This window comes from Prionailurus viverrinus, chromosome F2, assembly GCF_022837055.1.
Source record: "Prionailurus viverrinus isolate Anna chromosome F2, UM_Priviv_1.0, whole genome shotgun sequence".
Classification (NCBI taxonomy): domain Eukaryota; kingdom Metazoa; phylum Chordata; class Mammalia; order Carnivora; family Felidae; genus Prionailurus; species Prionailurus viverrinus.
In genome coordinates, this window is record NC_062578.1 from 23,939,184 (window position 1) to 23,954,288 (window position 15,105).

At 38.2% G+C, this 15,105-nt stretch overlaps 1 protein-coding gene across 3 annotated transcripts in view; it reads right to left on the minus strand.

Annotated features, from left to right (window-relative positions):
- Positions 1–1,296: 1,296 nt before the first annotated feature.
- Positions 1,297–15,105, minus strand: part of JPH1 (junctophilin 1) — an 83,564-nt gene continuing 69,755 nt past the window's right edge. The window contains exons 4-6 of one of the 3 annotated variants that reach the window (XM_047842934.1): positions 10,048–10,697; positions 3,743–3,838; positions 1,297–1,939 (exon numbers count right to left, since the gene is read on the minus strand). In XM_047842934.1, coding sequence (XP_047698890.1) covers positions 3,758–3,838; positions 10,048–10,697 — 731 coding nt within the window. In that variant the 3' untranslated portion in view covers positions 1,297–1,939; positions 3,743–3,757. Of the gene's footprint in view, positions 3,569–3,742; positions 3,839–10,047; positions 10,698–15,105 lie in introns of all 3 variants that reach the window. The other 2 variants (XM_047842933.1, XM_047842932.1) reach the window with 2 other exon arrangements.

A 15,105-nucleotide genomic window follows, 5' to 3' on the forward strand; every position in this document is an offset into this window, starting at 1 on the left:
ATTTTATCCATATCCATTCATTCAGCAGTAGTCATTTTATTCTATATGTTTTGTTATTTGCTCCTACTCCCATAAATGAGACTCCTATAGAGGCTAGTGCAGAACACTGAAGTACTTTTCAGTACTTTTGGGGTACGAAGGAAATGCTGGACCACAAACCTGGGATCATGAAACTCAGCCTGCTGAACTGCTGGGTTCCTGTACTGGCGAAATATGCCACGTGTACAGCCACATAGTAAGTTGGAAAGAGGAGGCTACACAAGTTTCCGAAGCATGGGAGGAGGGCCGCGAGTTGCACTGAGCGTATGCCTGGGGAGCCTGCTTACCATAGCTCCCGAAATAGCTATTGCATTAAAAGGGCATGTAGAATATTTTCCAGATTTCCCAACCACAAAGACTTCACCCCAGCTTTGGCTTCGGCCATCAAAACTTGTGGTTTGGACATGAAACTGGAATCAATAATCTTTCTTGCACCCTGTACCTTTGCCGCCTGCTCCAAAACAGTGTGTTCTGTGTTCCATTCTTTTAGGATTTACTAGGAGATTAATCATTTAAGTTGATAAATCTGTTACAACTTAAGAGGCGATAACTTTATGCATTATTTATGTTGGGGTCTCCAATACCTTAGCCTTCAACAGGAGTGACTAATTTGGGAATTTAAGAGCACCACAGCAGCTCCCTGGGAAGCCGTTTTGGAGGTGGTCCTTTTATTATATACCTCATTGGCAGCTCGCGGTGCGTCAAGGCTGCCTAGGCCAGCATCGGACAGCCTCAAAGGGAGCCCGGGGGCTGGAAATTCCAGTGGCAGTAAGCTTATTCAATTGCACAGTGTGCTTAAGCTTCCAGAAATGTGTCTAAACAGGGGCCACAGCGAAACATTAATTTATCTGGGGCACAATGATCCAAAAACTTTAATTAATTGAAAAGTACCCAAGCAGGAGGGGAATTTACTCCAACTCTGGGTTTTCCTTAAAAACAGGAGCAGACATAAAACCCCAGATAAGGCCCTAATACAAATAATGAAGGCACTCAGCAGAAAAACGAATCTTATTTTACAAAATTATCTGAAACACCCGGGAAGAAAGAAATGCAGAAAGAAATAACATCACGGTATGAGTACCTACCTCCTAACGATGTGGCTTCTCTGAGCATTTTACACCCCATTTCTATTGTTAATTTTTCAGCAGATCTTTCTTTTAATACAACCACCATCAAAAAATTCCACATAATTTACTCACAAAGGAAACACACCTGCAACTTTATTAATAACCAACTTTTTTTTTTTATTAGAGCAGATACAGTTGTGAAAACTGTACATTATACATTTTGGTTTCAAGGATTATAAATAAAGGAACTCACAGGTAGGGAGTTCTTTTTCACAGCAAGAAACTTTAAATAAACAAGGTCATGTTTTATTAAGTACATTGGCAGACTTCATGTGCTGTCCAAAATGTAGAGTACAGTATAACAACCCATTAGAAAGAGCCTTTCATGTAAAATACAGCTGTGCACATTTTAGAAAAATACCAACAATTTGAGCTTTGTTTTTAAAAAAGCTTATAAATCATACACATATTTATAAATGGAACATGCTGACTTTATAAACATATCCTTTAGTTATCTGTTACCCATTATTTCCAAAGCATTACACGTTTTAAATAAACACTTAATAAGATTAAATATTTTGTTTTATTTTTTAAAAAAAATCCGCTTTCCCAGCATCAAGAGCTATGGGGTTAGGAAGGCGCAGTGAGTGTACGGAGACTGACACAGGAGCTGAAACGTTTCTTGGCTAAAAAAACGTACTTCCTAAATTTAAAAGTCAAAGCAAAATGTAAAAAATAAATAAATATACAAGTTGTAATTTTCATTTGCTCTCTTTCTGCTTTCTTCTTTATTCCATATCGGTCACACCCAGGATTCTCAATATATTGCACTTCTGCAAGAAACACCACTGGGTTACTGCCCTGCAGGGGACAAAGCATTCAGTCCACACCTGTGCTAACCTGTGAATTGTCTCTTCTGCATTGAAAAGGTAGCAAACAAGGTAACAAGAATCTGATTAAACCATGCAGACTGTGAAAAATATTTAGGAATAGCTAGCTCCTTCTCCACGATGTAATGTCTTACAGAGATTTAAGATACCTTTCCTCCCCTGATTTCTTTTTAAATAATTATTTTTATAAAGACCACGTAGTGTCTCTAAGTAAGCATGCGTTTGAGTAATAAAGGATAAATTATAAAACAGCAAAAAAAAATCAGATTATGTCAGAATAACAAAGGACTGCAAAAGACAAATATTTAAATAAAAACGTCTAAACCTTTAAAATGTGAAATAAAATTACGAAAGGACTTTGAAGGACACGAAAGGCATAAAATCGAGAAGCAGAGGTTTAACAAAGCTTTATGCTCTACCTGAATGTATTCAACAAAAATTTAAGTTGGAGGAAAAAAAAAAAGATTAGAGCAGTTATTAATAGCATCTTGCTTAACTTTCATGGGAATTAACATAGTCACTGACAAGATTTTATTTGGTTGTAAAGTACGTCAGCAATGAAACTGAATCCTTTAAACACCGATTACTGCAATCCATGCAATACTTTGACTATACTTCTTAGAATTCTGTTGTCTTTCAGCTTTTAAAATTTAGCACCTCCTAAGTGCATAAATAATTCATCTCGGTAATGTTAAAAATATTTCAATTTTTTTCTTAGGAAGGTATAATGCCTTCACATCGCTAAATTTTAAACAGCCTGTTACAGGTTTTGGAAGACTGCATGACATGAAAACAATGATGTATTGCTATCGAAATGAACACATCTTCTCTAGAATTGTGTCGTTTCTTTTCCTTGAGATGCAACAAGTGTGTTTCATCCAGCCGGGACCACACATTGTAGAGGACTATACATCCTACTTCAATAAACGGCAAAAATGAACATAGTCGTGCACAAGCCAACGAAACGTTCTCTCCCAGAACATTCCAGGAGATGTTAAAGCAGCAGGTCACGGCATAAGACTGGTGAGTGATGCTGCTACCTATTTCTTCCAATGAGACAGGAGTGAGCGTTGGAACTGTGGCCACAGCAACACAATCCTCCGACCGCATTCCTCGGGCAGTCGCTCGTTTCCCCAGCTCCCTACTAAAAACGTCCGATGGCAAAATAGTAAGGCAGCTGTTGACTTCCATCAAGAAAAAAAAAAAAAAAATGCAGCTCCATACATTTCCAGTTTAGTCACACTCTGCTAGGACAGATGGAGTAGCCAATGCCAAGAACTTCGCCGGATGGGGCTGCTTCAGCAGATTTTAAAAAAGAATGATTATTAAGTTTTGCTCTCCAACACGGCTGCTTGCTTCAGCTCCCAGAGGACCCCAAAGCCACAAAGCATTCCCAGGGGAACATGAACAGGTCCTCTGGCTGAATTTTCCAAGTGTCATCTCTTTCGCGATCCCATCCTAATTCCAAGCCTCCTTCCCTGAGTCTGAGTCTGACTGGGGTGTGCCATTTAAAGGGCTGATGACGCCACGGCAGGGAAGTGTGGGCTAACACCGCTAGTTGTCATGACTTCACTGAGGGGTCAAAACAGTTATATCATTAAGTAACTATGTTGAATCACATTCAGGCACAGCCAAAATGAAAGTGAAGGACAATATGCAGTTGTTAAAAAAAAAAAAATAAATTTGAATATGGGAAAAGAACGTTAGAAACTGTGATTTTTATGTAGAAATTAAGGCTATTCTTACCTTTCCTAATTCCAATCAAGTTAGAAAGTGAACAAAAAGAATGGCCAACCCGATATTCAACAGCATGACAAGGACAATCATGACTGAATTAGGGCCCTGGAAATGAACAGAACAAAACAAGGCATAACATTTCCATGTTAACATCAATATGTAAACTAGCTCATAAAATCGATTACCAAAAATACAAAAAAACTCAACCCCGTTGCAGTAAATATGGCATGAACAAATGACAACAGCTCCAAAAAGTATAAACTAAAAATAGCATAAGCCGTATTTAGATGGAGCCGTCTCTGCACTTTCACTATGAAATGACTCCAGTCTTGATTTAATCTAAGAAAATGACTTACAAATAATCTCAACATTCACCTCAAAACATTCGACAACAGTCTGGGTGAGAGAGAGTTTGCCACACTGGGGTCAGGAACTAATGGAAAGTGGGCATGACTTTTTGTTAAGGCATAATTTAGATGAGGAAGAATTGTTTCTTCATGAAGGCAGTTGGAAAGTAAGAATAAGATCTTTAGGATACTGAGGCCTCTCGGGAAAAATTTAGGAAAACTCAAAATGAGGGTCTTTTTCCTGGTCGTATTTTTCGACACCACCACATCCTGGAAGTAAAAATTGCGAGCGGGAATTTGAACACTTGCAGAAATTATTTTACAGGTCTAATTCTTTACGTCTTTTCTCACAGCCACAACATTTCGGAAATCAAGTTCTATTTGATGAACTGCAGACTCCTATTTTGATAAATAAGGCTACAACAAATACCAGCTAGCCAAGGTACCCAAACTTTGTTTACTTGTTTAAACAAAAGGCAACCTTATGACCCATCTTTTCAGAGCTGCTCATGCTTGGCCATTTTTATTACAGAGACATGATCTTGGTATTTACTATTAAAATAGAGTCTAATTCTTAAGTAGTATTAAATGTGTTCTAAACTGGCTTTAGGTGGGTGGCGTCGGTATTTTAATTCTTATTTCACAGATGAGGAAACAGTTGTGTGATTTTTGGTGGGGGGTGTTAAGTAAGGAAGACTGGAACTGTCATTGGTCCACTGCTCGTGTCACAAGGTCTAGAGCTTGGGTCATACACCCTTCTAGGAGGTTTCCTCCCCAGATGGGCCCACAACCTCAGAGGCAGAGGTCAGAGTGTCCTGGTCGTTGTCATCCTGACACTTCATACTTTGTCACTTCTTGTTAAATTCTGTCTTTGTCCTAGACTGAGTTCCACAGTGGCCCTGCATTGATCACCATTGTGTGCCCACACATACGGATTGTCCAATTCATTCAGGTTTCCATTATGGACACCTACTATCATCTGGTACTTTTCCAGGTACTGTGGGTGTGGTAGTTGACCTTATGAATTCATCATCTTAAATGATGAACAGGGTGATTAGTAAAGTCAGGGTGGTTGAGAAAAGGAAGTAAACACGGGTTGAGATAGGGAGTATTAGGAAGAAGAAAAACCCTAGTTCCTAAACCCCAAGTAAACGGGAGGAAAAAGCAACATTTACTGCACGTCTTTATATACCAGGCAGTGGGCTAAGCATTTCTGGGTAGGTTATTTCTTCTTCACAGGTGATTAGGAGTTCCATTTCACAGAGTTCTGAGAGGGTAAGTTTCTTGCCCGAGGTTACTCATCCAGTTTAAACAAATTACAGAACTAAAATTAAACTTTGTCTACTTCAGGGCCCCCTTTTTTCCCCACATCCCTATTATAGCCACAGGACTTGGTTTAAAAATAATTAATTTCTAATCAAGTTCTTAAAAATGGCATTTTAATCTATACCCTATGATTTCATGGTAGCAGAAAAAAACATCAAATCTTGATAGAATACAACTATTCTAGAAGAACAGTTGGTCCTAAGTTACTAGAAGGGTCCTAATCTATGTAACTCATCAATAATGATTAACCTAAAATGTATAATGTAAGAAACATTTATACCTCAGAAAATAATTGAAATAATCTTTTAACATTGTAACTCAGCATGGAAATTAAGGAAATGATATTACTATCACAAACTTTGATTAGATTTTGCTCAGGAGTATGTTAAGGAGTTTGGATTCACTTAACTCTTCTGAGTCAGGGGATTTAATTTATAATTCCCAAAGACCATGATATGAAAGGCAAGGAAAAGTATATGGGGTCAGAACAACATAATGTAGAGTTCAGTGTTTTACAGTGGACCGAGGAAAAGCAGACTAACAGAGAAAGTGCCTTTGGTGAATCTAACTTCAAAAGTTTAAGGTGAGTCTGGACTTTTTACTTCCCATTTCATAAATCCGTACAAGTTCCCTGAATTTATCTTTTTGAATTGGTTAGCATTTTTGGATGGATACGTATGTATATATTGAACACCTAACATGTATTTATTTATCCAACTAGGACAACTCCATTTATGAAGCCATTTTTAAAGATGACCCGGTAAAGATGAGGGTGAGCCAGGCATAAAAAGTTCAAACAGCAACCAGGTGGAAGATAAATTCTGGGATGCTATGTTTAATAGGTAGATATTGAGACGTGACCTCTGTGTTCTTCAGATACCTAGGCTGGGCACGGGGTGGAAAGCTTTAAGGTGAAGTCTCATAAACATGACTGTGGTAGCCAGTTGTAGCTTAAAATAGCAAAATGAAAAAAAAAAAAATCAGTCTTGCTTTTCAAGACTGACTGAAACAGGTGGAATAAAAGAAGCTGTAGCCGGCAAAGTGCAAGTCTTGATTGGAAGAACTTTCAGGCAGTTAGAAAAGAAAGTGTAGGACGGCAAAATGTGGAAAGAAGTTCTAGCTCAAGAAATTTACCGTTTTTCCTTCAAAAGACTATTCCTGTTTTAAAACTGTGAGGAATAGTCTGGTGAGCTACTACAGTTTATGTTAAATCTAAAACTTCTCTAAAAACATGGAAAGCACACAATTTAGTATTAATAGCCAAGTTTTTACGTATTTACTGTTTTTAGGGTTTCAGCATGTGTGTAACTTCAAGGGATGCCTTAAAGTTTTATAACAATTGAAAAGCAAGATTAGGTAAATTTCAAAATAGACTTGGAAGAGAGTAAAGGGTAAGAACAAGTGCAGGCAGTTCTCAGAAGGAGTCAAGATTCCTGCTTAGGAGAGCCCTTGCTGGTCTGTTTGATAAGGCTGTGAAGATGTCTCTCGTGGCTCCGACAAGTTGTCAATGTTGCAAAATCCTACAAAAATGTTGGTACCACACAGAACGGTTTCCCTGGGACATTAGTCCATGTGCAACCATGGCCCATAGGAGTCACATGTTTCCTGAGAAGGGATGCTAGAGTAATCCCTTGGCATCACCTCCCTTCTCTTATTTGCTTAGTGTCAGCCTGTGTCCCAGAAGATTTTCTCTATTTCTAGAAGATCAATATCCAGGGTGATCCTAAGAATGGGTCCAGATCTATTGGAATATTTGTGAACTATTTTATGCTTTAGCAACTACAGTGTTGAAACTGTAATAACCATTGTTTTTTGAGCACCTATCCAGGTGCTAGGCGCTGTGCTAAGAACTGTGGAAGGAAGCACTAACTCCGTTAATCTCCTCAACAACACTATGATACCAGTGGAGAAGAGCAACTCACAGAACAGGTAGGAAACCTGCCCCAGGGCCCATGGCTGAGAAGCAACACAACTGGGATTTGAACTTAGAGAAAATCTGGCACCAGAGTCCACACGCTTAGCCACCAGCCTATACTGTCTCAGTCAATAGGCTGGTGACTAAAAGTCCAGATTCCAGTGTATCCAACCAGCCTAAAAATGGGCAATTCTGACTCAAACCAGATCTCTCAGCTGCCCACCAGGAACACCGATTTAGTCTGATTTTCCGTCCAGTGTGTGCTTTATTGTGAATAATCCTATGAGCTTTCAAGTTATTTGTAAACCTCTAGCTTATACAGTGTCTATGTCAAAATTGTATGCACTATTCCTTTGTTCTAAAGGTGGTTCATTAACTACCTTTATGACGGTTTTATCACTTCTTAACTGTCAGGAAAACAGTCACCAGGAGTGTGAAAGGCAGCTTTCTGTTATTATCAGGAAAAGAAGGTTAATTGTTAAAATCTTCACAAGGAGGTGCCAAGGCACTCTTGACTTCTGGTTCCTGTCACGCACAGAGGCTGTGGAGTGCTAGGCCTCATGTACCTTAAGGCGTGGAAGGGACCCTAGAGACCGACCTACCCAGCTGGAGGGTGCCCAGCTATCTCCAAGAATCAGATGGTTCTGCACAGAAGTAAAAAAGATAACTTTTTCTAAACAAGGAGGTGGTGAATTTATCACACACTAGTAACATTTTAAAGAAAGTTTACAAGACACTGTATATGGCCTTGCATTGTTTGAATTTCACCCTTGTAAGTCCGGCAAACCAGCACTAATAGAGTTAGTCTGTTTTGAAAACCATTTATCCCCATGGAGGATGACTCTCAGGAAGTTAACGCAGTTAATCTAATTTATATTTAGATGATTAAAAAGATGAGAACTAGTGTTGTAAATATTAGCAAAATAAACCTAAGAAACATCAAAGGTAAGTTAATTAAAAAGATGAGAACTGGTGTTTGTAAATATTAGCAAAATAAACCTAAGAAACATCAAAGGTAAGTTAATAAAAAAGATGAATTTCAATTTTTTAACATTGTTACTGTTTAATTGTAAACAGTTTAACCCTGTTAAACTTAACCGACAGAAGAAAAAAAAACTTACAGTGGTATTATATTCTTGTTGCCCAATTTATTAATCTGCACATTTACGGAAAAGTCTCAGAAATTACTAAGTATTGGGTCAGCTGTGGCTTCTTCCCTAAGCTACATTTAACAAGCAACACCTTTGTTCCAAAAAACATGTGACTAGGTCAAAAGATCAGCTGGTCAGCTTCCAGATTTTATAAACTCTATAGAATTTGATAAAGTATGAATTCCTTATATCATTGAACAAATAAATCTCTACATGCTTATCAAATGACATTAGCAATAATATGGTTGAAGAATTAAAAACCTTAAGTGCTCCAAACTGACAATAAAACTAGCATTTACCAGGAAACTGAAATCTCTGACAAGTTAGAAGACCAAAGCAATTTTCTCAAGTAGTTGAAAAGAAAATGTTCTAGTTGCAAAGCCAAGCCTGGCTAATTGAGTAAAATCCAAACTAAGTATTTAGGGGAATAATTCGCAATAGCTAGAAAAGATGTTCTTTTTTCTTTTTCTTTTTTATTTTTTTTAATGTTTATTCATTTTTGAGAGGCAGAGCATGAGCAGGGGAGGGGCAGAGAGAGAGACAGAGGGAGACACAGAATCTAAAGTAGGCTTCAGGCTCCGAGCTGTCAGCACAGAGCCTGACGCAGGGCTCGAACCCACAAACTGCGAGATCATGACCCGAGCTGAGGTCGGACACTCAACCAACTGAGCCACCTAGGCGCCCCAAAGATGTTCTTTTTTCTAAAGATGCTGACTGGAGTAGCTTTTCCTACTCCTTCACTTTTAGTCTGTCTCTTTAGGTCTGAAGTGAGTCTCTTGTACGCATATACATACAGATACGTCTTGTTTTCCATCCATTCCTTTATGTGTTTCGCGAGGGTCGAAAGCAGGGCTAAGAACCTAGTGAATGGTAGTGGAAAAGCCTCTTCCCAGCTAGGGCTCCGAGAGGTGCTGGCCCTGGTCAGGGTCCCATGACTCCTTTATTAGCTACAGTTAAGGACTACATGTTTGTGTTTCTCCAAAATTTGTATGTTGAAACCCTACTTCCCAATGTGACGGTATTTGGAGGGGAGCCCTTTGGGAGATGGGCCCTGGGTCATGAGGGTGGGGCCCTCACGAGAAGAGACACCACAGAGTATGCTATTTCTCTCTCAGCCATGTAAGGGTACGTACAGCAAGACGGTCTACAAACCAGGAATTGTGTTCTTGCCAGACATCAAGTCTATGGCACCTTGATCTTGGGACTCCCCAGCCTCCAGAATTGAAAGAAATATTGTTTAAGCCACCTAGTTTATGGCATTTTTGTTAAAGCAGTTCAAACTAAGTGACCACAAAACTTACCAAGAAATGTGGGTAAAGGCTTGCTAACATGTGACACACCAATAGCTCGGCTATCTGAATGTCTAAGGTGGGTGGCTGAGCCAGCAGGGAGGAATTTCTGCTCTGACAGTTCTTTGCTGTCTTAGGCTACAAACATGCTAAGCTCTACCCTATACAGTCCTATGTTCATTCATCAGAACTTTCGCTAGCCGAGCTGTCATCGAGATGCAAGTTATCCTACACCGCTACCTGAAAAGAACCAAAAGAAAGAAAAAACACATCTTGCACAACTTACCGAATTGGCTTCTTTTTCCAAAGAAGGGCATGAATCGTTGCTTGCTGGATTCTTTGGTATAGCAAGTTCAGACTTCTTAGCTTTTGGCTCAGCTTTGCTTTCTTTGGCAACTGGTTTTGTCACAGATTTGGGGGGACTCCACTTGTTGGGTGATGGCTTGTGCACCAGCGCTGAGGAAGACTGGCTCGATCCTTCATCTTCCTCCATGTCTTCCGGGGGGTGCTGGGGGGCATTCAGTTTCACGTAGTAGCCGTGGTACTGAGAATGCAGCTCCCCGTTACTGGGGTTAGGGATGTGGTGGCGGCCAGAGTACTTGGAAAGGGGCACCATGGCTCCCACCTCCTTCGTGGGAGGCTTTGACATCAAAGGCTTGTTGATGATGGCTGTCACCTGCTCATCAGCCACACTCCGTTTGTCTTGGTTGAGTCTTGCCCCTGAGCTAGGGTTCTGCTTCTTCGTGGGTTTCGGGGAGGAGGGCTGGGGAGAGTGGCTTTGTTTGGGACTTGCTTCAGGAGACCTGGGGGGTGTCGTGCCTTTGCGATAAAAATGAGGAGATTCCTTTGGTGTAGGTGGCTTTTCTGGTACTTTTTCTTCTGGATTTTCTTTAGCATCTACACCTTCCTGAAATCTCTGTTTGATATAATCTGGGCCTGGGGAAAAATTGACAACAGAAGGGAAGGTAAGAAAATAAAAGCAAGGCGTAAAGGCTTGTTCCTTAGGGCTATCTGTATGCATTTTCTGCTAGTCAGATTAGCCATTCCTCTTGTTTCTTTTCCTTTAAAAATATTGACAAGGCTTGGATTAAGCATGAGCACACTTCATTTCCCAGGGGAAAAGATTATTTGTTGCTGAAAATGTTAACATTTACCATTATTTATACTACTGTGATAGCTATAAAAGTTAAACAGTTCTGACTTCTCTAATAATTGCATCATTCCTGCCTGCTTGCAGAACACGGAGGTGAAATTCAGGTTGATGCAGCACTGGTGATAACACCAGAATTAATCTGCATATTCAAATTATGTGGCATAATTAGAACATAGAGTACATACTCTACTAAACAGACAAGAGTCCGTTTAGTATATTAAAATATTTAAATTATTTAATAAACTGACATTTAATAAAGCATCTACTGCGTAAGTAAGAATAGAACCTGCAGATGACATTTTTAACGCAACTTCCTCAATGGGTCATTCAAACTTCCTGGAGTCTCTTCACAGGGGCTGTGAGCATTTTCTGTAAGCATTAAAGTCATGACAATGCAGTTGTTGTCTTTGACTCTGTAGTCCCAGGATTTTTTTTTCTTTTTCTAAATACTTTAGGATTGTTTACAATAATCATGTTATTTTTACATATGAAAAAATCTGCCTTTCAAGAAAGTGTTGCTACTTGGACTTATTATTTTTGTTTTTTGCTTTCATTTGCATGGAGTATCTTCCTACTCTTTCCTTCATTTTCAGTCTACAGTGAGTCTCTTGTAGGCATATAGATATAAATGGGTCTTGTTTTCCATCCATCCCTTTACTCTGTCTTTTGGAGCATTTAGATTATTTAAGGTAATTATTGATAGATATGTACTTATAAAAAGCTGGGATAGCAATACTTACATCAGACAAAACAAAGACTGTAACAAGACACAAAGAAGGGCATGACATAATGATAAAGGGATCAATCCAACAAGAGGATATAACAATTGTAAACATCTATGCACCCATCACTGGAACACCTGAATACATAAAGTAAATATTAAGATATTTATTTTCTGCCTGGATGATCTACCCAAGTGGGTGTTAGAGTCTCCTACTGTTATTACATTACTGTCATTTTGTCCCTTTATAAGGGAACAGTGTCTTTGAATGATACATTAGACCAGATGGACTTAACAGATTATATACAGAACATACATTCTTTTCAAGTGCACATGGAACATTCTCTAGGCCAGATCACATGTTAGGCTGCAAAACAAATCTCAATTTAAGAAGATTAAAATCCTAACTGACCATAACAGTGTGAAACCAGAAATTATAAGAAAAAAAAAAAAAGGAAAAACCCACAAACATGTGGAGACTAAACAACATGCTACTAAACAACCAATGGGTCAACAAATAAAGAGGAAATAAAAAAATACACGGAGACAAATGAAAACAAAAACACAGTGATCTAAATCTTTGGGATACAGCAGAAGCACTTCTAAGAGGTAAATTTATAGCAATACAGGTTACCTCAAGAAAGATCTCAATACAGGTTAGCAATACAGGTTACAATACCTCAAGAAAGATGTCAATCTAACCTTATACTTAAAGGAACTAGAAAAATGGAATAAAGTCCAAAGTTGGTAGAAGGAAGGAAATAATAAGGATCAGAGCAGAAATAAAGGAAATAGCGAGTAAATGTACAACAGAAAAAAATCAAACTGATAAACATTTAGCCAGACTCCTAAGAAAAAATGAAAGGAAAAAATAGAAATATGGGGGAACAACTAGCACCGCACAAATATGAAAGATTAAAAGAGACTAGTACAAAAAATTATATGCCAACAAATTGGATAATCTAGAAGAAATGGATAAATTCCTAAAAACATATAATCTTCCAAAACTGAATCAGGAATAAATAGAAAATCTTTTTTCAATGTTTGTTTATTTAGAGAGAGCTTGTGCACAAGCAGGGGAGGGGCAGAGAGAGAGGGAGAAAGAGAATCCCAAGCAGGCTTAGCGCAGAGTTCTATGCAGTGCTTCATCCCACGAACTGTGAGATCATGACCTGAGCTGAAATCAAGAGTTGGACACTTAACTGACTAAGCCACCCAGGTGCCCCAAGAAGAAATAGAAAGTCTGAACATATCAATTATTAGTAATGAAATTGAAATGGTAATCAAAAAACTCCCCAAAAATAAAGTCCAGGACTAGATGCATTCAAAAGGTGAATTCTACCAAATACTTAAAGAAGAGTTAATACACAGTCTCCTCAAATTTTTCCAAAAAATAGAAGGGGAAGTAAAGCTTCCAAATTTATTCTACATGGCCAGCATTACCCTCATACCAAAACCAGACAGACATTACAAAAAAAATACAGGCCAATAGATATGATGCATACAGATGCAAATACCCAACAAAACATCAGCAAACTTCATTTAACAATACATTAAATGAATCATTCACCATGAGCAACTGGGATTTATTCTGGGGGATGCAAGGATGATTCAATATTTGCAGATCAATCCATGTTATATACCACGTTAACAAAAAGAAGGATAAAAATTGTATGATCATCTCAATAGATGAAGAAAAAACATTTAACAAAATTCATCATTTACTCATACGAACTGCCAACAAATGAGTTTAAAGGGATCATACCTCAACATAATAAAGGCCATATATGACAAGCCCATAGCTAACATCATATTCAGTGGTGAAAAACTAAGAGCTATTCTCTAAGATCAGAAATAAGTTAAGAATGTCCATCTTGCCCCTTCTATTGAACCTAGTTCTGGAAGTTCTAGTTATATCAATCAGATTAAGAAAAAGAATTAAAGGCATACAAATTGGTAACGAAGATATAAACTTACTATTTGCAAAAGACAAGATACTATATATAGAAAACCCTAAACACTCCACCAAAAAACTATTAGAACTAACAAATGAATTCAGAAGTTGCAGGATACAAAATTAATATACAGAAATCTGTTGTATTTTTATATACTAATAATTTGTATAGAAACATTTAAAGAAAATTTTTTTGTAATGTTTATTCAGTTTTTGAGAGAGAGAGAGAGAGAGAGAATTTGAAGCAGCTTCCAGCTTTAAGCTGTCAGCACAGACCCAAAGTGGGGCTCAAACTCACAAATCGCGAGATTGTGACCTGAACTGAAGTCGGATGTTTAACCGACTCGGCCACCCAGGCGCCCCTATTAACAATTTCTAACAAAGTGGCAGAAAGAAATTAAGAAAACAATTGCATTTACAAGTGCACCAAAAACATTGATTAAAGAAACTGTTAACACAAGGGAAAGATATTCCATGCTCATGGGTGGGAAGAATTAATATTGTTAAAATAACCATACTATACAAAGCAATCTATACAATCGATGCAATCCCTATCAAAATAATAGCATTTTTCACAGAACAAGAATAATCTTAAAATTTGTTCAGAACCACAGAAGACCTTGAATATTCAGCCAAAAACAATCCTGAAAAAGAACAAAGCTGGAGGTATCACAATTCCAGATTTTGAGATACACTACCAAAGCTATAGTAATCAAACAGTATTGTACTGGCACAAAAATATATTACTGGAACAGAATAGAGAGCCCAGACATCCATGCTTATATGGTCAACTAATCCATGACAAAGGAGGCAAGAATATAGAGTAAGGAAAAGACAGTTCCTTCAATAAATGGCTGTTGGAAAAACTGGATGACTACAAGCAAAAGAATGAAACTAGACCATTTTCTTACACCATACACAAAAATAAAAACAGATTAAAGACCTAAATGTGAGACTTGAGACCATAAAGCTCCTAGAAGAAAACATAGGCAATAATCTGTTTGGCATCAGCCTTAGCCAACACTTTTCTAGGCAAGAGAAACAAAAGCAACAATAAACTATTGGGACTATACCAAAATAAAAAGCTTTTGCAAAGAAGAAACGAACAAATCAAAAAGGCAACCTACTAAAACTGGAAGAGGATACTTCCAAATGATATATCTAATGAGGGGTTAATGTCCAAAACATAGAAAGAACTTATGCAACTCAACTCCCCAAACACCACAATGTGATTGAAAAATGGGTAGAGGGCCTGAACAGACATTTTCCCAAAGAAGACATACAGATGGCTAACAGACACTTGAAAAAATGCTCAGCAACACTAATCATTAGGGAAATGCAAATCAAATCCACAGTCACTTTACATCTTTCAGAATGGGTGGTATCAGAAAGACAAGAAGTAAGCATTGGTGAGAATGTGGAGAAAAAGGAACCGTTCTGCACTGTTGGTGGAAACATAAATTGGTGTAACCATTGTGGAAAACACTATGGAGGTTCCTCAAAAAATTAACAACAG